The sequence below is a fragment of the Athene noctua genome, chromosome 11 (genome assembly GCF_965140245.1).
Source record: "Athene noctua chromosome 11, bAthNoc1.hap1.1, whole genome shotgun sequence".
Lineage (NCBI taxonomy): Eukaryota > Metazoa > Chordata > Aves > Strigiformes > Strigidae > Athene > Athene noctua.
In genome coordinates this window covers 5,330,460-5,352,333 of record NC_134047.1, presented here as the reverse complement: position 1 = coordinate 5,352,333, position 21,874 = coordinate 5,330,460, and the positions used below count along the sequence as shown (strand labels likewise).

The 21,874-nt window shown below is 37.6% G+C and overlaps 2 protein-coding genes across 6 annotated transcripts in view; both read right to left on the bottom strand.

The window, feature by feature from the left end:
- Nucleotides 1–9,842, bottom strand: part of MTMR1 (myotubularin related protein 1) — a 41,795-nt gene extending 31,953 nt beyond the window's left edge. Inside the window, exons 1-5 of one of the 4 annotated variants that reach the window (XM_074915618.1) lie at nucleotides 9,649–9,842; nucleotides 6,785–6,890; nucleotides 4,070–4,093; nucleotides 1,827–1,877; nucleotides 377–452 (exon numbers count right to left, since the gene is read on the bottom strand). In XM_074915618.1, the coding sequence (XP_074771719.1) occupies nucleotides 377–452; nucleotides 1,827–1,877; nucleotides 4,070–4,093; nucleotides 6,785–6,890; nucleotides 9,649–9,773 (382 nt within the window). In that variant the 5' untranslated portion in view covers nucleotides 9,774–9,842. The remainder of the gene's footprint in view (nucleotides 1–376; nucleotides 453–1,826; nucleotides 1,878–4,069; nucleotides 4,094–6,784; nucleotides 6,891–9,648) is intronic. The other 3 variants (XM_074915620.1, XM_074915619.1, XM_074915621.1) reach the window with 3 other exon arrangements.
- Nucleotides 9,843–10,120: 278 nt separating this feature from the next.
- The window catches only part of MTM1 (myotubularin 1), a 46,207-nt gene continuing 34,453 nt past the window's right edge, over nucleotides 10,121–21,874 (bottom strand). Inside the window, exons 12-16 of one of the 2 annotated variants that reach the window (XM_074914925.1) lie at nucleotides 20,802–21,008; nucleotides 17,268–17,360; nucleotides 16,303–16,416; nucleotides 15,768–15,944; nucleotides 10,121–13,339 (exon numbers count right to left, since the gene is read on the bottom strand). In XM_074914925.1, coding sequence (XP_074771026.1) covers nucleotides 13,172–13,339; nucleotides 15,768–15,944; nucleotides 16,303–16,416; nucleotides 17,268–17,360; nucleotides 20,802–21,008 — 759 coding nt within the window. In that variant the 3' untranslated portion in view covers nucleotides 10,121–13,171. The remainder of the gene's footprint in view (nucleotides 13,340–15,767; nucleotides 15,945–16,302; nucleotides 16,417–17,267; nucleotides 17,361–20,801; nucleotides 21,009–21,874) is intronic. The other variant, XM_074914926.1, reaches the window with a different exon arrangement.

Below are 21,874 nucleotides of genomic sequence, written 5' to 3'. Positions count from 1 at the left end.
GAACTGGAAACTAAGTTCTCCATAACTCATCTTCTTTGCTATCACAGTTTTGAACCTTTTGAATCTAGGAAGTGTTCTTGGCATCCCCAAGCAGAAAAATAATGCATACACCTATATGGAACAAACTGACCCTTGGGAAAAAAAAAAAAAAAATCTACATGGAGCAAGTCATCCTCTGGAACTGATTTCTCCTTCCTCCATTTGGATTTAAAAGACAAAGAAAAGAAATCCACATCAAATCAGCTAATCTAAATTGGTATTAAATTAAAATAACAAAAGTCAAAAGGAAAAGTATTTTAAAATAAATAAGGTTATTTTAAAATAAATAAACTAGTGATTTAATAGTATTCAGTGTAGTACTCAGTGGTATGCTTACCAATAACTTTGATTGATTCTCCAGGAAAAAGTGGAGCCTCTTCCATCTGTGCTAGTTTGTTTCCATCCCGCAGTGCCTGGCAGAAATCCAAACCATGAGTAAATTTCTTTTTCCATCTGTACTACATCGATACATTTTGAGGCAAAGTGCTTTTACTACCAGATTACTGGAACACAAGAAGCATATCTTTTTTTTTTTTTACAGGGCACAACTGTATTAAACAGTACCATAGTAAAAAAAAAAAAAAACAAACACAGAACTCGGTATTATAAATATTACACAGACATACATATTAGTAATAAAGCATTTATGCAACAATTAGTTTCACATGCTAGCTACATATAGCATACAAAAGTATGAACAACAAAATCAGCACAAATTTCTAATTATTAATTTTTTAGTCTTTTGCTAGCTGCAGGTATTATTTTGGGTATTTTATCTACTTGAGAACATTTTAAAGCTCATACTAATTTTTTTTCTGTTCTTAATGTTGTTTATTTAATATTTTAGTATTTTCACCTGAGAGAATTATATAGCAGAAGCTTTATTTATTTAACATTTTAACTTTGCATTTTTGATAGCAGGAAGTCAGAAGCACCCCACGATGCTCTATTTCAATCAATATCCCTTTGAAAGTGCCACAGGTTATGGAAGAGGTCCATTATAGGAATTTTGGATCGAGAAGGTCAGATTAAGAATGAAGTAATAATGAAATATAGAAGAAAAATTAGCAATTTTAAAGTAAGGGCTAGTTCCATAAATTTTCATTTACGTAAATGGCTTCATTCCTGAATGATGCAAGATTGGTCCTTTGTTGGCGGCCAAGATTTAAAAGGTACTAAAGATTTTAATTAAGAATAAAAGGGTTTGCAGGATTTTTAAGGACCATGTGAGAAAGTGATCTCTCTCAGGTCAACACAATCAGATACTAAGGTTTCAATTTTTTACATCCTGAACTGAGAATAAATATAATGGGCTATGTTACAGTAAACAGGTAACTCTTTCCTTGTATTACAGCTCTAATCCATGTACAAATAGTTGGTAGAATCAGACTGACTCTAAACAAAATACCCCAAGCTCTCATTAACAAATAATTTCTAAAGATATTTAAATTGATCTCTGGCTTTAGATTTTCTGGGAAACTAACAGAATTTTATATTCAGCACCCAACCACAAAAGATGATGTGTAGAGAATTAGCTGATAGTTACAGATGTGCTGTACACACAGATGTGCTCTGTCAGGTAGGGGCTTACATGTAGTATTACATTTTAGACTACATGAATGACACTACAGGAAAACCCTACCTAACCACGGAGCCAGTTAACACACTAAATGCTTTCTATGGATTCTCTCTCATGAGAAATAGAAGATTTGTATGTGCTGTACAAGTACTAATATATAGTACCTTGCTACACAGTTAATGAATGAAAGATGAGTAAAACTTGCCACCTGATCAGGTTCTGCTTCAGAATGATAGCCATTGTGTCCATCCTGAATCTCCTGCATTGCATGAGGCAGCAGTAGGGCAAGAGAGAAGTAACAGGAAAAAACATGCAGACAACAGGTGAAAGGACAGAATCTTTTCTTTTTTTGATTCCCTTTTTTTTTCTTTCCTTAAAAAGACAGCATATACTTTCAACTCCAGTTTAGCTAATCAAAACCTTCCACTTCGGGCACAAACTGCTTTCCACAGAAAGGAATCCAAGCTATTAGCACAATCCTTTTGATGTTATTTGGCACAACACAAAATGCAAAATTTACTCCCTTTTTCACAGAAGAGTCACTGCTGGTAGATAAGAACATAAAAGCATGTACTGTCTTTTTAAAACCTTACTGTGAAGAAAATGCATTCAAGGTATGCGACATGCTTATCGATAGAAGAAATTGAGTACAGCTTGCAATGGTAGCATTAGGGGAAAACTCATGCAATCTTTCAAGGAAAAAAAAGGTCGACATCAAATAGAAGTATCCAGACAATTTAAAAAAATGTTCTACTGTGTAAAACATGTTTCAATTGAACCTTCCATTTTAAGGTTTCACATTGTTCCAGCAACTTCTGTGTTGTTGCTGGAAACCTAGTCAGTAACTTTACAGAACTAAAATTACTTCTCACAGCAATATATGCAAACAATTCACATTTTAATGTTTATTCATTTTTGCATCATACTGGCAGCAAATCTGGAATATTAATTAAATCTCTTTAATAAACATAGGGTCCCTATGCACTCCAAAGAGAAGCATAGATGTCATAGGGTCGTATGAAGTAATTGTTTTAACACGTTCAGTCAAAATTGTTCTTCCCGTCTTCTTTCTTTATTAACTGGAGAGAAGTTGTGCTCATGACAGTCTATTCCCAGTTCACATGCAAAGAACTTCTAACTTGACAGACTGTAAACCAGCCTCAGTCTAAATTTACAGATGTTTGCTGAAGTCAATTTTTCTTTACAGTATTTCTACAGAACCCTCAAAAAAGAAAAACTTAGAAGGACTTCAGATATCCTCAAATAATTTGAACTCTACAAGAGTTTGAAAAGTTGTAATTAATTAAAAGACCCTTTCAACTTATAAAGGACTCCTAACATTTATGTATTGGTGGAATTCTGTTAAACAGAAATTACTTAAATTTCAGACCATAAAAATATTGTTTTTGAAATTAAACCAAAGTAGACATTGTGATGTCTGGAAGAAAACCAGGACAACCAGAAAATACACCAAAATATTTTAAATAAATGAAAGAGAAAGAAGCACAGCAGATCACTAAAAGATCAAAGCCTTTAAGAAGAACTATGAAAAACTGAATGAAAACAATCAATTCTTGTTAGTCAATCCAGACCAATTATTTCAAGACCCATCTATTTAATAAAAAAAAAAAAAAATCAACTTGTGGATTTGTATGATTGGACGAAACACATATTTTTCAAATATGTAAACAAGGGATGAGAAAAAGAAATCATTCAGACTTCATCTCTTGGTCTGAGACTGAACAAGAGGTCTTTGTTTGAATAAAATTGTTGGACACATTTCATGAACAATGTCAGAACACTCTCCAGATCATTTCTCACTCCATAAACGTTACTAAGAGAGAGGGACAAGAAAACAAGGCATGCCCTTTCTATACCTCCAATGAAAAATGGGCAAGACCTAGTCTCAAAATTATCATTAAAAAGATGCAGGTCATTGCTCTAGTGTCTATCTTCAAACCTAACTTTCAACCCTACTATAGGATGGCAACAATTAAGGTAAAACATGCACAAAGGCAAGCATGAATTGGTATCTTACTTAAATAGGATAGACAAAGACGTGACGCTTTTACCACTAAAATTCTTTAGCATAGATAACACGTTAGAGCTGCTAATACAGTACTCTGTAGTCCGAAGCATGTAAGCCTCAGTTTTAAGCAACCATTTTGTCAAAATTAATGTAATAAAACTGAAGTTAGTATTGCACATTCATAACATAATTTAAAAATACTGCTCTCTCACACATTGACTTTTATTGCTCACGAAAACACTGTAATGTATATAAAGCATTTCTATGGCAAAGAAGCTGTTGCACTGCATAGCAAAATGGTCGGACTGGTTCATAAAACCATTAATGAAGTAAAGAAGAACACTTGACACACCAAGATCTCACACAGCACAAAAGACAAACAGGTAGGAGGCCGTTTTACTGCTAGCCAAAGGTAATCTTACCCGTATAATAGGCCTCCTGTACACCTGTTAGTTAAAATATAAAATGTTATCCAACAAAACACACAGATTCGAGTTGTTACAGATACAGGATCTTACTTTGTCAGATTTTCAGAAGAACTCTACTTCCAAACATTTTCATTATAGCTGTATTTTAGAACAAAACAAAACTATGCAGACCTAGTAGCTCTCACTGGCAGAACTGTTTTAGTCTAAAAGCAATCTAGTCACTTCATTTTAGTGATGTAACAAATGCCAAGCTCTTTTGAAACATTCATTCCCAATCACCCTTTTATCCAGTTACAATGTGCTATTGTGAAAAAAGAAGAAAGAGCCTGGCAATCCTTCTAGGTGGAAGACAGTAAGCCTTCAATAACAGCCATGAAGTATAACCACCGCATCTTTTAGATTCAATGGCCAAACAAGGATAGTCACAACTCTTCTCACCTTATTTCTGAAGGTGTCTATATTCAGCTATTAGAATTGAAGCAATTTTCATTTATATGAACCCCATCCAAGAATACTCTCCAGGTGGAGTATGTCAGAGAAGACATACACAGCAGAGTTCAAACTCAGAGGGAGTTCATGTTGCTGTAGGGTTTAGCAAGGCAGAGCTCACTCAGTGCTCTCCAGTTTCAATGACTTCATTTGCAGGCCCTTTGCTTCTGTTTGATTCCCCCCTCCCCTAAATTACACTCTGGTAAGGAAAGCAACACAGCGTAACATGAGTAATGCCAGGAAATACAATATATTTACCTGTTTTTGCAAACATATTGATTGAAACATTAAAAAATGTATGGAAGAAAGAGTAAAGCAGTGAGTTCCTGGTAAATCCTGTGGAAAGCAACAGAACTGCCTGACTGGTTCCAGAAGCAAACGCACACATCTGGCCCTACCTAAAGTTTCTAAGTTGTTGTAAGACAGTCTCTAGATGCAGCAATTCGAGGTATAACCAAAGGCAACAAAGACTCGGAAAACTGATTGGCGTGCATCAAAAAGGAAAGATGTCTCAAAGGAAAACTGAGTTACAAATGGGCATTATCTTTTTACATGTGAATTCCATAGTAATAACGTATAAATCCAGCCTGTTAGTGGTACTGACTAAGCAACTAATTGTACCACTGAACTTCTGCAGAAGCTAAAAGCAAAGGAAACCCTCTCCTAAAGCATAGACACCACTCCACAAGATACTGGTCCCAAATGTAAGTAAAGATATTCTAGGATAAAAAATTCCATGATGTCAGACACATATATGGGACTTCAGATCACAACAATGCAATCGTGTCAAACACAATTTACACACAAAATTTCTGAATAGCACCAGGGTTAATCTTTTTCCTTTCATTTCTAAGAAACAGAGACTGAGGTAGAATTTTAATTAGTCTTTTAGACTTATTCCTGTTAAATAATATCCAAGCCAAGTTTGGTATAGAGAAGGATGTTGCTCAGAACTAAAATATTTAGAATTAAAAAAAATGCTCTTTATTCCAGAAGAATGTGTTCTAACTCAGCAATAGGCTGAACATCAAGCTTACATACTTGGATTTTACTAAAATGAAGTCCTTGATCTACGGTGCAAATACAACATCGGCAGCTGTACAGCAACGCTTCCACAGTGTTTTATCAAAGATGTTAGCCTTGACCCCAAGTAAGCATTTGCAATTCAGCTGCTATAGTATGGAAGAGCTACACTTTTTTATGAGTATAAACTGCTGACTGTGACAATAAGTGTGAAACTCCGTGAGGTGAATTTTTAAGTGGACTACGGTCAAAAATATTTTGTGGATTCATCTTCAGGCTTGGGCTGAATCTGACCTGTTCTCACAGAATCTAAATACGCTGTTTCTGGACAACAAACTTTTTAATCACAGAACATATTGGAAAATAATTTAAAATCTAGTTAAAACCAAAAAAAGATAAAATCTTCATTTAGCCATTTTGCATGAAGACCATGAAACTTTCAAATCTAGGAAGAAAAAAGGATCTAGATAGCAGCAGCTTGGTTTCTTAAAGAGACCTGAAACACAAGTAACTTTTGTCAATTTGTAAGAGAAGGAAAACTGTATATGCTCCACTCTTGATAGTTCAGTTGGCTGGAAATGGCAAATGAGCACGAAAGAACAGGTGTAAAAAGGCATAACAGAACCTATCAGGTAAACCATACTGTGCAATCATTACCTTAGTGACAAAAATGTTACTGGGAGGGAATGAAAGGTCTAAGTTTTTTTTGTTTGATATTAAATTCTCTGCCTCTGGTGAAACTCCACAAAAAAATATAGTAATTTATGGTTTTTGCACAGTAACAAAGACACATGCATTTATTTTTTGTGAAATCTGGAGAGCTCAACTCTGTACTCTGAATGACACACACACAAAACAATTTCGACTTGTAACTATTAATTTACTTGACCGAATTCTTTTTACATAGTAATCAAAAGGAAAGATAATTCCCTTTTGGCATTTTATTCAAAACACTGACTTTTAATTTTCCTTTCACCCGTCTGAATTTTTATTCTGTAGACTCCAATACCACTATTCTAAATATGGAGGTAAAACCAAAACAGATTCAAAAGACTCCTATGCATAGGAAGATGTTTCTAGTTCTGAAACATTCACCAATCACTTAAGTACTTACCACCTGATAACCAAGGCAGCAAGGACTTTCATGATCATTCACTCTTATCTTAAACAAACCAAGGCATTCCTCAAATCACTTACCCTGTAATCTCTGGACACACCTTCGGATGGGACAGACCCGGAGATCTGACTAGAAATGGTTGCAGCTATCAGCTGTTTACACCATTCCACATGGGATCCAGTTGGGCTACAAAAACAGAGTATTTCAAATTATTTAGCATGAATTTGAAATGTATATTCAGAATAGCACAGCAACTGAGCACATCCAGAAAAACAAGACCATAAATGATCACTAACATCATAAAAATTAGCTTGCTTTGTGGGCAGAATGCAACTATTTTGCTGATCAAATTAGGGAAAACAGTTTTAATAGATTCTACCAGAGCTATCAGTAGGATAAAAGCGAGGTTAGGGTCCTAGGAACTTATAAAAATGCCGTTTTCCTTATACAGTGTAACTTTTTTTTCCTCGTTCACACTTTCTTTTTTTAAAATTCACCCATGAAATGAATTTGGTCAAGTAATAGGGAACTCTTCACACTTTCCTTATTATTATTTCCTGTTATTCAGTAAATCCTCAAAATTATATTATTCTATGGTAGTATTAAAAAAATTAAACTACGATAGTGTTGTATTCTATATTAATATTAAATGTAGAAAATACATGGTTTTTAAAGGTTAGCTTCCAGTTAGCCATATTTTTTTCCTATTCATAAAATAATCTCTGAATAATCTTCAGGACGGGCCTTCCCATGCCACAGCAAGGAATTCTGCAGCACAGGGTGTTTATAGGAACCCTAAAGACAAAGCATCTGAACAGCAGAAAACACCCTAAATTCTGGACGATACATTTTGAGAACAGACACCTGAACTAGTACTGCTTACAAATAACAGTATTGAGAGTGAGAAACAATTGCACAGTTTGTTGCCAGCTTCTTTGAAGTGCTCTAGGTCTGCTTCAAACGCCAGCATCTGATGAAAAACTGAAAATGCCAGAGCGAACTGTTCTCTGAGTGCCACGGCAACCTCAGCTGATGTCTTAGATAACTGCCATTTCTTTAAACAGTTTAGTTGGGCGCTTCTACAGATTTAATGCTTATTCAGAAGTCAAATACAGAAAGAAAATAATTTTTAGAATTCATTCGTGAACTAGCTTTGAATTCTGTGAGTATCCTGTGACACAGAAGTGAGTAACTTCATAAGCATACCCAGCATCCAACAAATGCACCCCAACTTGGACATTAAGAGGGTGGGATGATGGCAGATGACCAGTTACTACTTAACTAGAGGTCTTTCCCTGCATTAGCTCTGCTAGGATTGGTGGATACAAGGTGAAGAGCATGCAACAACGTCATACCTGAAATAAAAGCTCTTTCAGAACTTTTCTGATAATTCTAGTAGAGCTCTCCCACAAAATGTTGTTTTGCAACTAAAACACATCTGTGATACTCCTGCTTGAACAATAAAGTTAATTCTCAGGTTAGAGCTGAACTTGAGTCTGTATTCACTTAGAGAAACTTTTAACTTAAGTTTTGCAAAGGAATGCATGAGCTAGACCCTGCAGTAATCCTTTTCTGATCTCATTTATTTCTCCTCCTCTCACATCTCTTCATTTCTAGTGCATCTCTTTAAGGTTTGCCTAAGTTTGTTTCCAAATAAGCATTTACTTCTTAATTAAGGATTTATTTTTCCATGGTTTATCTTCACGGGGCATCACTAAATCAACATTACTAGCAGCAGGAAAACGAATGTGAACGCAGGTCCACCTCTTACGATCAGTGCCTCAGGATGTATCAGCGTATACCACAGGATGCTATCACCACCTGTCGAGTGGGACACGTACCAGTACACGTCTTTCCTTTCTATCTCATCTGAGGCCACGCACATTAGCATAGCCCGGTACAACCGTACTGGCAAATAAATAAATTCTATGACAAACAGACATTATAACTTTTCCAGGGTAGAACAAGATTAGGAGAAGAAAGAAGGATGAAAATTAAGATAGGAAGTGCATTAATAAAGAATACAAAGATGTAAATTTTGATAATAGAAAATGGACATTTGGCTTCCACCTTCACTAGAACGATGTAAAACTCCAAGTTTCTCCTAACAGAAGAGAGAACACGGAGACTGGAACCTGGCGCTGATTTTTAAATACAGTTTTTTTTTCTTTATTTGTCATCTAGGTGAAATTTCCGTTAGTTTCCACTCCTTATTTAAGGATTTTTAAATTCAGCTCTTTAGTCTTCCTCCAGCTGGAAACTTCTGCAGGCAGGATCGGCTCTGCCAGCGAGTGCTGAACTAGGATGCGGTAACGCCTGGGGCCAGGCTCCTGCTCCCCACCGCGGGTCCATCCCCGCCGAGCCTCTGCCACCGCGACACAAAGCCAGCGCCACCGCTCCGGGACGCGACACCTCTGCGCAGCCAACACCCGCTGGCACGAAAAATAAAACCGGGAATAAAGACGTAAAATCTGAGAAGTCTCACTTGGGTTTGCGACGATGGGAAACTACGCACTGCCAAAAAAAAAACCAAACCAAAAAACCGGGCCGGATCCTGCAGGCAGACTCAGCCTTCGCAAAAACGGTGACGTTAGTGACGAAAAACACCCAACCGCAAGCAGGAAACTTTGACAACAGCCAGTTCCCTCGACGAGGGGAATCTGCCTGCGCGGTTACACAAAATGAACCCCCAGATTTAGGCTGCAGGAGCTGCCCGGCTCCGCGCCGCCGCGGCCGCCTCGGTGCCGGTTCCGCGGGGCGGGGCGGCGGCGGGGAGGCCGCCCCGAGGCCGGGGGCCGCGCTCCGTGGCGGCGGCGCGGGCGGAGGGGCGCCCGGTGCCGCGGGGAGGGCAGGCCGCGGCGCCCCCCTCCCCGCCCAGTCCCCGAGCGCGGGAAGCGGAGCCCCCCCCGTCCGCAGCGCGCCTTTCGCCGCCGGCCCCGCTCACCTGTCCAGCGTCTCCGTGCTGGCCTGCCGCGACCCCGCCGCCGCGGCGCCCCCCGCCCGCACGGCTCTCCGGTTCACGCCGCCGCCCTCCACCGCCGGCCCAGCCGCCGCCGCGGCCCGCTCCATGTTTCCGGCCGCCGGCGGGCCTCGCTGCGCCGCCGGGATGGCGGAACTCCCGCCCCTCCGCGGCGCCACGGCCGCCACCCTCCCCCCCGGCCCGGCCCTGCCGCCTCAGCCCGGCCCGCTCGGGCCCCGCGGCCGAGAGCTGTCACCTGGCGGCGGGGCTTACCCACAGGCCTCCGCGCCGCCGCGAGGGCGGGCAGCGGCCCCGCGCGGCGGGGGAAGGGCTGGCGGCCGCGGCGGGCAGCGGCTCCGCGGGGCCCGGGCCTGCCGACACCCCGTCAGGGGCTGCCCCTCCAGCCCCCTCCGCGCCGCGCCGACAGGCCCAGAAAGAGGCGAATACTTTCGGGGTTTAAAATTGACATATTTTATTTTTTTTTCCCCTGCACACGCGTACATGGCAGACGGCTGTGAGCTCTCCCCCAGCCCCAAAGGCGCTTTGACAACACCCAGCCCCAGAGCTGTCCTTCGGTGTCCAGCGAGGGCGGCTGACACTGTCACTTGAGGAGCAGCAAGGTGTACGCGAGGAGATTCCTGGTCAGTTATAAAAACCTGTTTTCTCAAGCATGACACAAAATGCTGTGAGACAATAAACTGAACTCAAGGCAGAGTTTAAAAATACATCAAAAGGAGGTAGTAGGCAAATCATTTCTAGGCTATACCCATGACACTGGGGTGGATAAGGCGTAAGCAAATAAAGGCATCCAACAAATAAACTTTCTAAATAACTAACTGAAGTCCAGCACAAAAACTATGTTCTCTTGTTCGGTCCAGGGAAGGAAGAGTACAGCAAGGAAAAAACTACGCTAACATTCCGACATGGACATGGATGTTCACATCCCAGCCCTGCTCTTTTACCCCTCCTGGAAAAGGCACTCAGTGCCTGGAACTCTCTCATCCGCCACCTCAAGAGCTTCCCTGGTTTGTTCTTGGCCGTGACACCTCCAAGAAGGAAGCGAGGGCAGTTACAGGGGCAGCCACCGCCCCTGCGGCTGCGCAGGGGGTCAGGAGGTGCCGTACAGGGCATGGCACAATGACAGCCCACATCACCCATTTAAGTGGAGAGGAGAAAAGTTTCCTGTTAATTTTGATCAGCCTGTATGCCTACATTCACAACTTTAGAGTAGTATTTTCCAGAAAGTATTGGATTAAAAACACCCTTATGTTTGCTGAATATTGACGTGTAAAAACAGAATTAAAACAAGTATTTTACCTGTTCACTTGAAAAAAAATCCAAGCCCGCAGAGTTATGTTAGAGCGCTTCAAATACTGAAATTTGACTGAACCAGTAATACAAAGAATGGTGCATATATATGTAATGAAGTAAGTGCAAAAAGATCCATTCCATTATATTACACTTTCCTAAATGCAATAGGTTATCCTGTAGTGTTTACACAGTAAAAACTATTAGATTTCCAAACTTCTCCACGCTGCTCAGAGATGTCACCCATACGTTCAACTCAAATACAGAAAAATTAAATATTCTAATAAAAATAGCTTTTTTTATAAACCACAAGTAAGTAGAAGGCATATATACCAGAGTATGCATGGCTTTCAAATGTAAAGTGTATCATGAACAACTGAGTATCCTTCTTCGTTTATCTGATGTAATGCATCTTAGTTACCTTAACATGTCAAGATTTTGGGACAATGATGTTGTTTTGGAAACACATACTGAAGAACATTGATGGGAGAATGAAATTTAGAGGACAAAAATAAGTCATATAAATCATGGGTATTTAGAACACACATATCGTGTGCTCTGAGCTTCCCTGAAAAAATAGTGCAATTCAGTGTACATACTGAATTAAATCAAGAGGCGGTATACTCTAATTCCTTTGAAAAAATACTGTTCTAAAAATATTCAGATGTCCTCTAAACTCTATTTTATGGAACTATAGCTTTAAATTTAGTTTTCATATGCAAACTATTTATACTTTATAAACTTGCAGAATTTCTAATAAACTATATTATATATACTTACACAAAACTTAATTTATATATATTTCTATTATATCTTGCAGATCAAAACTCCTCACATGTACAATAATTTACAGTGACAGAAGCTTCAAGCACTAAAATATCTCCTTTAAAATAACCATATTAGAGTCCTCTACAGATTCTGAATTGCAGTATTTCCTGGATTGCCTGAAATATCATTAAACTTCTGAGAAGATGCAAAATTTTAATTAAATATCAAGTAGAAAGGTTTGTACTGTCATAAGAAATGCTCATAACTATTTAAAAAATACCTGAAAGGAACAAATTAAAGGTTTACAAGAAGCCTCTGAAATGAAGGACTGAAGCTAGAATTCACCGGATGGTTCAATATAAGCACACGCACTATATGCAGATCTTGTATACTGAAGTCCCTTAAATACTTGAGAATAAATTTGTTGAACAAAAAAGTTAAATTAAACAGTAAGCTATAGATGTAGAATTTTCAACAGTATTTATAACTGAAATTTTTTGCCTACTTTGGTATAAAAGCTCCTTTAAACAGGCACATTTACTTTTAGAAGATCAACACAAGCTTTAATACTATGGCTATTGCTGGATATTTAAGAAATGTCTCTCTGGGTCTGTTTTTAATTATATAAATCTTCTTCAGAACCATTTTATTCTGTATTAATCCAAAGAACCGATATTGCCAACAGTGATAATTTATAATATACTTCAGTGCTGAACAGTTAGCCAAAACAGGATTTCCTCAGAATCTAGTACAATTGTCATTTGTTTAAAAAAATATAAAATCGGTTTACAATAAGAAATAATTTTTCTTTTATTTTTACATATTTTGAGCTATCTGAACTTCTTTCTTAGAAGTGTATCACTGAAAACCCTTCCATATTTTTCTTTATTTCAAAAAAGAAAAATTTGGAATTCTTAGGTAACCATAAAATTTCAACACTTGTCTCTGAAATCTTACAATATAATTTATTTTTATCTCATGAACTCCACTAACGTATTCCTAACAGGAATACGCACATACCTAATTTTACACAATGTGAATATTCCTATTGCCATTAATGTGTTTATCCATGACATGTAAGACTAAGCATGAACTTCCTTACAGGAACATGACCTATGATGTAATAAATTAAAGCATTCTTATGAAAACAATAAATCAATTTAATTTCAATTGTACCAGACTTTCAAAAATAATTCTTAAAGCCCTCCATAACTAGAAGTTGATTACTAATGTTCCCAGTCCACAGGTTCCGAAAGGCACGTAACTGAAGAGTTGGTTTTGTTTATTTTGAAGTCCTCCTCAAATGAAGACAGTCTAAAATAATTTGTGTTAGGACAGTCTAATGTAAGGCATTAAAATATCCCTCTTTATACTATAGATCTATGTTAAGCACCACTTGCTATTACAGTATAGAATGAAGCCAACACTTTCTTCAGAAATGTGTTTGTACTTGGGACATCATTTGTGAGGGAGATGCTGATGAGGCTGATGAATTGGGTATCTTAGAATTATTTGTGATCTGCAGTTCTTCAAGTCTCCTTATATAATCATCACGTAACGCAAGGAGCTCCATGTAACGCTGCTCCACTGGATTTGGCTGCTAGAAAGAGATCTGTATTAGTCTTATCACTTCAGGTGCAACTGCTTCTACAGTTAGGCTGCTGTAGTATTTGTGTTTTCCTGGCATAACTCAGTATTTGTAGTTTCCAACATCTGTAACAAGTTGTAGCTAAACAGAAATACTAATTTCTATAATGCAAGAGCCCTCTGCCTTCCAGATCTTCTCACCCAAAGAAAATCTCTACGCAGAACAGTTTTTCCTACCTCAATAAAATCAGCCAGCACTTTCTGGAGCATATGGATTTTATTTTCTTATTATCTAATACTGTGTGGAAGATTGGTGTGAACACCTTGTCCAAAGCTTTTATCTGTTTTCTTGACTTACTAAAAGGTTTCAGATTCCAGAGGTCAGATGGTCTCATCATCTTCCCTAAAGAGAGTCTTTAGCCAGACCGACTATTTTAGCCACACTGATCAGAATAAAATGAAATTCACATCTTCAGATTAAGTAACTTCACTTACTGATGAAATTTACTTCCATTTTTAATAGTAAATTTGTAATGTTGTATAAATAAACAAGTGAAATAAATGCAGAACTTTAACGTTTATTTACAGAATTCACTAATAATGTGTTTAAAATCAACTGCCCTAGGTTTCAGGAGATTACTCACAGAAAGAGCATCTTAACTGTTTCCATTTTAAGCTTATCTTCCTTTTTCAAATGGAAAATAAGTATTAAAAATGTTCAAGACAGATATAGAACCTAAAGTTACCTTCAGCTGTATAAAACCTTTCAGGAAGTTGCTGCTGTTTCCACAGTTAACTGCCTGTAATTACAAGCTATTAGCAGTAGTTTCAGGAGCAAATGCAAACTCCTTGCCAGTTCAAAACCAGCTGAACCAGCACTATTAGGTGCACCACTCCCTATGCACCCTAGATGAGGACGGTGATGAATGCTTGAAGCAACTGTGGAAGTTGGATCAATGACCGAATGTAGTTACTAAGATGATCGGAGATGTAGGGTTAATGATTTTGCTAGTAACAGACTCTTCATTAGACTGAAGTCTGATGCAGAACATGCTTCTAAGTAATGGTGCTAAGAAAGGTCACTGAAAAACTGGTTCAGGCCACATGTCCACTATTCAGTTGCTTAAGTCAAGATGAAGTATGGATTTCATGTGCAGAAAAAAAAAAAAAAAGAGTTGCATTTTGCATATAAAAATGGTGAAAACGAGGGACCAGTAGTAGCAGCACAGAAGATTATCACATGGGTTTGCATTTCTAATAAGAACTCCTGCCAAAAACCTTTCCTGAATAATGGCAAAGCACATTTTTAAGTAGATTTACAGCTAATTTGCATGCCCTATAATCCTTCACTTTCTAAAATAAATCTTTGGATTCACCTTTTGCAAAATGCCCTCATCTTTCACAGAAGCAACAAGCACTTTAAAACTAGAACCTCAAATTAAAACTGGCAACACACTTGTAAGAAAATACAGCAAACTGTCTTTCTTGCAGCCTCAAAAGTGTTGTAAATAATACAGGGTAAATAAAGTAAATACAGCTGCGGAAAAGGAAGTGCATTGCTTGAAAACTACTGATTCATTCTAGGGGCTGGATTGTGAAGACTGCTGCTGTCAAAGATTGCTCCTTTATCTTTTCCTACTCCAAACTCCACAACTTATTAAGAAGGACAAATATGTCTCTGTACACCATCTTTACAATGCACATTGCTGAGATTTCTAGCAAGACTGCAAAACAAGCACTGAGCATCCGTGTATGAAACATTAAAAGCACAGAACTGAACTATGTGTAATGTGATAAAAGCTTTCCTGGGCTTCCAATCTGATCCACATGTATAATTTTTAACAACAGCTTTCATCCAACAGTTACAGTGCAAACAATGTTGGATCATCCAAGTTACATTAAAAAAAATATATATATATAAATCTCACTATAAGCCATCAATACAGCTAGCAGTTTTGAAAGATAAAGGACCGAATTGGTCATCTTAATTTGTAAAAGACTTCATACACTCAGAAAAAGAAGACAGACTAAGCAAATGCAATTAAGCGTGTTTGTGATGCTAATGCCCTAACTCTTCAGGGATCAGTAAGCCCTATTTCTAAGCAGTGTCATTCACCCTTTAGTAGCATCAAATGCCCTTAAAAAATGCTCCCCCAGGCCTGTCCCCAAGAGAAGGGGTTAGAAAGAGCTTGAGGATGACTTGATACTAAGCAGTGAAATAAACTCAGTGCTCTAGGAAGAGCTGAGTCAAAAAACAAAAAAAAAAAAAAGAAAAAAGAAAAAAGGAGAGAACTGAATACTAATTTTCACCTTTTTTCTCCATCTTTACAAATATTAAAAACTTGAACAGATCACAGATACTGTTCTACAAGTCAGTTGTGACACAAAATCCTATTTCTTAAGTCTAAAGGCACTTTGTACATTATAGAGAATTTACTTACTTGTTGCCGAATTCTTGGGTTCCACCTGATGTAGTAATTAACCCAGAGCTCTAAGTGACGCATACTGGCTACTGGATAGAGTGCTCGGTTTAGCTCTTTAGTGTAAAAAGGATTGGTGTATTTAGATTTTTCACTGTTTATCAAAGACCATAACGATAATGTTTTCTCAGTCACTTTCTAAAATGAAATTGAAATAAGAACAGTAAATATCTGCAGAAAATCAGGAAATGCATCATAGAAGCCATGATTACATTCTAAAACTAATACACCTCTGATTTACGTAGAAGCATAGTAAGTTACTGTATTAGAAATATTCCAAAACTAGTGCTTGACAAGTATTTTAGCGACTGCATAGTCTCTAAGCTACTAAGCCCAAGGAATTTACCATGCAACTCCTCTACAAGAACAAAGACAGTTCAAAACCACTGTCATGCAAAGACATAATAAATAAACCAAATGAAATACAACCAAAACTTTTTGTAATCATCTAGAGTCAACACAGCAATACAATTAAATAATCGGTGGTTTGACTAACCTCTTTTTCTCTAAGGGACTCACTGTTATACAAGAAAGTACCAAAGCGGCAGCTGTACAAGTGATCCAGGATTGTAACCAAGAACTGCTCGTTGAATTCAAAGGCTGTAGGAAACTAAAAACAGAAAAGAAAAATTCGTTCTTTACATCATAAAAGAGATGCACATGCCCTGGTTAAGAGGCTAAAGATGGCGTTTAGAAGCCTGAATACATCTACAAATAATTTTTAAGATAAAACTTTCATATACTTTATAGCAGAGTAAGTGTTCAGATGACATGAGGTGTTCAACTTTCTCAATCTCGTCACTGAAAAGAACTCTTCTCAAAATGTTCTAATTGTGTTTAATTTCTAAGAAGAGGAATAAGATATAGAATGGTTACAGTTACATTTTTACTAGGAACACAGAGTAAGGTATCTACAGTGTACTCTTTATAGTCCAGCACAAGAAAATAAGGGTTTAGCTCCTAATCCTTGGCCCTAAACAGACTAAGTTTGCTGCTTTGTTTCATTACTTATTGAAAATACAACATTAAATCACAGCACTCAACAGCTCCCAAGCTTCCTTTTCAAGCTTTGACAAAACATTTGTCCCTGTAGTTCAAGGGACAACTTCACAAAAATGCTAAAATGAAACAACTGACCCTATTAAAGAGAGTTGGATGCAATTCCTGTAAAAGCATTCTGCTGGATTACATCTCTCAATATCTTTCTGAGAAGCCCATATCCAAGACAGACCAGCCTTGCATGCATAGCCAACGCAGTGTTAAGCAACATAACTACAACTCCTATAGCGCTTTTAGAAATTGGGTAGAGAGATGGTACAGTTTAAAAGTCTCCTTTTTGATTACAGTATCAGAGGGGTATATACCGTCCTCTTCAAATACTTTTTTGCTTAAATAAAGATCTAGGTTTTTAATTCAGTCAGCTCTTAGCAGTGTTACCTTCTGAAGAATGATATAACATACCTGTTTGGACATCTGCCACACACAATCAATAAACTGGAGAAAGATGGGCGATCGGTCTGCATCAGCATGATTTTTATCACCATGGCCTATTCTCTGTAATGAAGCAGTACAGCCTCCTGTTAACTGAAACAGTCTATTTTATGGCCAATAGGCATTATTTCTTATTTTGCACTAGAATATTAATGCTTCTGTAATAAATATTAGTTTTAGTTATTGAACCAAGGATGAGAGATTCAGATATAAAGAAATACTGTAAAGTTGTTCCAAAGGTGTCTGAGAAAAATTCCAAAGTGATAATTGGTCCTGTTACAAAAACCTGCTAGTTGTTGGATGATCTGAACTGTTAAAGCATATATTACTTTGCAAATAATCAAGACATATTTTGAACTATATCTAAGTTATAAGTTTGTTAAAAGCCAAATTATATACTTTGTCTTCTTTCATAATTTAAACCACTGGAGAACCTAGATCAAACTATCCACAGAGATTCTCCTCTTCCCCTTCCACACTTGAACGTAAAGATTCACCCCGGGGTAGACAGTGAACATGAGCGAGCTCAAAGAAACGTTCATGTTCTTGACAGAAAATTAACACACATTTTTAAAGTCTGGGTGAGCCACTTATTCCGAGAACTCCAAAGTAACAATCAAAGGAATTCTCCCCATAGACAAAAAGTAGGTTTGGTAAAAGTTGTTTCATTCCTTTTCATATTTGATAGCTGAGAACAGATAAGAGATTCAGGGAAAAGAGATTCTATTAACTCCATAATTCTGCTTGAATATACTTGCCTGGAGGAGACAAAAGAAGAGCATGTATGTTGAACTAAAATGTTGTCTATCTGCCTATAAGATAGCAGGCTTAATGTCTTAAGAAAGTGAAAAATCATAAAACCAGTACACTCCTCTGTACAATGATTTGCAAGATAGTTTAAAATAATAGAATTGAAGATGAGGCATTGTAGCTGAACTCAGTCAACAGTAGCAAATGACTAGAAAAGCACTATAGGGAAGACAAACAAATCGGCCTCCTTGCCCTTCAGTTTTCATAGCTTAAAATATGTGGTATCTGTTAACAGCCATACATGTGTTCAGAAAGGAGTGAAAGTCCTTCCACTTTCACTATGGTTAGCAGTTTTAGGATGTCTGAGCATTTTCCATCTATAATTACGTCTGTGTCTCATTTTTTATATTAGAATGCATTATTGGAACATCATTCCACATAGCAAGCAATTTTATCATCCGGATAGTTTACTAAGTTCACTATACACAGAAAAGCTGGGGTAGGGAATTCCTTTTCAACAAGGAAACTTACTGTGAGCTTCGTTAGAAAATACAGAGAGGAACTATTAAGTAGTCTACTATTTAGTTATTTCTTATTAAAACATCCAAACTGCAACCCTGTAACATGAAAACATGAAGCTTGTTCTAACCCAGCCAGTGTAAGAAACACTCTACTCTTCTCCAACTCCCTGCCTGAGGGAAGGTGTAACAATAGTTGCAGAGATGAGGTTCAGGAAATGCTAACTGCACTGAAGTGCCTAGTCTTCAATATTAAAACTCATGGTTCTATCAAGTAATTACACCAAACTGAAACAGAGCATATATGATCAAAATATTTTCTGCTTGCATTATCAGCTTTTACCGCAAAATCATTTAGGTTGGGAAAGACCTTTAAGTCTTTCCTTTTAACTATCAAGTCCAACCATTAACCTAACACAGCCAAGTCCACCACTAAACCATGTCCCTAAGCACCACATCTGCATGTCTTTTACAGTCTTTTACATACCTCTAGGGACAGTGACCCAACCCCTTCTACAGAACACTCCGGAGGAGGACCACCTCCCTTCACTATAAACTGAACAACCCATCAAATCACCATATACAGTACTCTCAGAAAGCAGCGGTTGGCTAAAGGAGCCAACCGTTTCCAAAGATTGCTACTTGAGCAAGCAAGAAGGGAAAATAAAATAGTAGTTTAAGCAAAAGCAAGCTATTTAAATCACCCTTGTTGCTGCTACATTGTCAGAGATGAACCAGGGGACCGAGCTAGTCATCTGTAAGGGATCTAAAAGTCCTACCTTGCTAACAGGAGAAAAATGTTATCTGTTGAGAGAGAACAAACTCCTCTGACTACCCAAATTAAAATTGATGGCTTAATAAAAAGAATCATAGATCAGTTGAATTTATTCATAATGGTGAAGGACACACAGAACACTTTTTAAGCTTTGTGTTAAACCATAACATATGCACTAGGCTACAAGTTTCCTAACTCTATCTGCATCATGACTATAACGTTTTTTAAAAATACAAAGTAAAATATGAGAATAAAAAGGCAAGCCAGTGTTTTCCTGTGGCAGTACCAAGACAGAATACTTCAAAGCTTTATAACATGTCACTACTAGAAGACTACAGGTAAGTATACAAAAAGATGGACTGCAGCAGATATCACTCCCAACAACCAAAATGCAAATCTAGGCCTCAAAGCACCTTTAGAATGTCCGATCAAAGACAAGCACACTTAAATAGTGAAGTGATCCATGCTGAGTAGCTATACATGAATTTCCAAATGACTGAGACACTTCTGCAAATGTAAAGTGGGCATGAAATACACACACAGGTATACTGTTTGACTTCTTGATTTTTTCCAGATTGCCATTTTCCCAATTTTAGCAATATTAAGTAGTAGTTTTAGAATGTTCCACTGGGGACAAATTGTCTGTGCAAGTAACTTCTGCTGAAGGTGCGGAAACTTCTTACTGTGAATTACAAGGTTCAGCATCAACACATAATGCTGTTGTAAAGCTTCCAACTTATGTTTTATGTTTACATATCCCAGCACACTCTCCCTGGCAAACTATTCTGCTTTGCCAGGTTCCTCACAGATTTTCTGGTTAAATGGTTAGCTGCCAAATTTAAGAGAAGTTCCACTAAGACTCTGAAAAGTTTCCCAATACAAACACCCTTGACTTTGCATTATATACAGGTAGGATATTAAGGACTTGCTATAGACAATTTCTGCTTAACCTTCTAAGCATCCAGAAGACAACTGAACAGAAGTAGAGCCCACATTACTAGTGACAGCCTCTGGTGAGCTATTATGACAAGTCTGGGAAGAAGCTTTCAAAACATCACTTAAAAGACATTGGCCAGACTCATTCATCTGCATCTCATGACATTCAAAATAGTCTAAAGGGAGGGTGAGGAAAAAGGTTCCAGTCTTGTTTGATCTTCTGAAAAGTTTGTTCAAACATAATTTTTCTGCCTTCTCATTTTCTTTGCTCAATAACCACAGTAACCCCAGCAATTCTGTGTTTTTAAAAGGGTGTAAAGGACAAAGTATCAGTTCTTAGAGAAAGCAAAAAAATATTAACTAAGCAAGTCCAAAACCAAAAGCTCTGCTCAGATTTACCTGGAAATGTTTTAAATCAAAATTCCAAAATAATGAATTGTCAAATCTTGACACAATGAGTAGTTCAACATTAAAAGCTTTTTAGAATGTTAATGTTGCCTAGTCCTTGCAATTATCTCCTCTTACCGATGCAAATTTGTGTCCAAAGCTTATCCACTCTTTTTGCACCAGAACTTCAAAGCCTTCAATTGTTCTGTAGTAGCTGTCTAGCATCAACATGGCCAGCGATGTCAGCTGTGCTGTCCGGTCCCAGCCATCGCTGCAGTGAACCACCACGGAGCTCCTTCCTGAGGACACCTTGTCTGCCACTTGAATAGCTCCTGTCAGGACAAGCTAACAAAGAGGAACAGACACCAACCAACAGAGATTAGTGTTATCATTCCAAAAATAAATTGATTTCTTTATATCTACACAGTATCTAAATTGATATTGTTTCCATTACAGAGAATGGAGTAGTTAACTGGAAGAGAATTTTCTAGGAGATAAACTAAATTTCTTGTATAGAAAGAGAAACAGATTGGTTCCCTAATCCCTTAGTAAGATCTAATTCATCTCACAGTAAATTCTTAAAAAATGGGGCAGAAAACAGTAACCTTGATAAACCAAAGAACATAAGCTTCTTTTTTAAAGAAAGGGAGGATTTACCATATCATATACTCTCTAAAAATTCTGTGTTTCATTTGGTTTCTTTCTTTGAACTTCTTACTTAACAATTACTGAAATATTTCAGTTGTTGGAAAAAGGAACTTGTACCCTTCTAATGTGCTTATTTTCTACATATTAAAAAGAAAATTTTATTAAGTAAGATTCATTACACCTTATTCTAAATACTTTTGCACAGCTGTACTTTGAGGCAAAAAGTTCAAAGGTCAACTAGTAAGAACACTGGTGAATTACCAGTTTAAGTGTTTTATTTGTGCTACAAGATGAAAATGACAGAATTTACAAATAAATTTACAAGATTTATTTTTAAAACTATAATTCACAAAATAGTCACATATATACTGACAACTAAAGTAACTATTAATCCTTCAGTGACCGTTATCTGAAGTCCTGTACTGCTAGAAAATAAATCAGTTCTCACATATGTAAAGACAATCAGACTAATAATGCTCTCCTCTTAAAAGACTGACATTTGACTTGAGGCAGACAATAAATGTTGAGTTTCACCTACTGTTGCTTAGTAATGACACCTCACA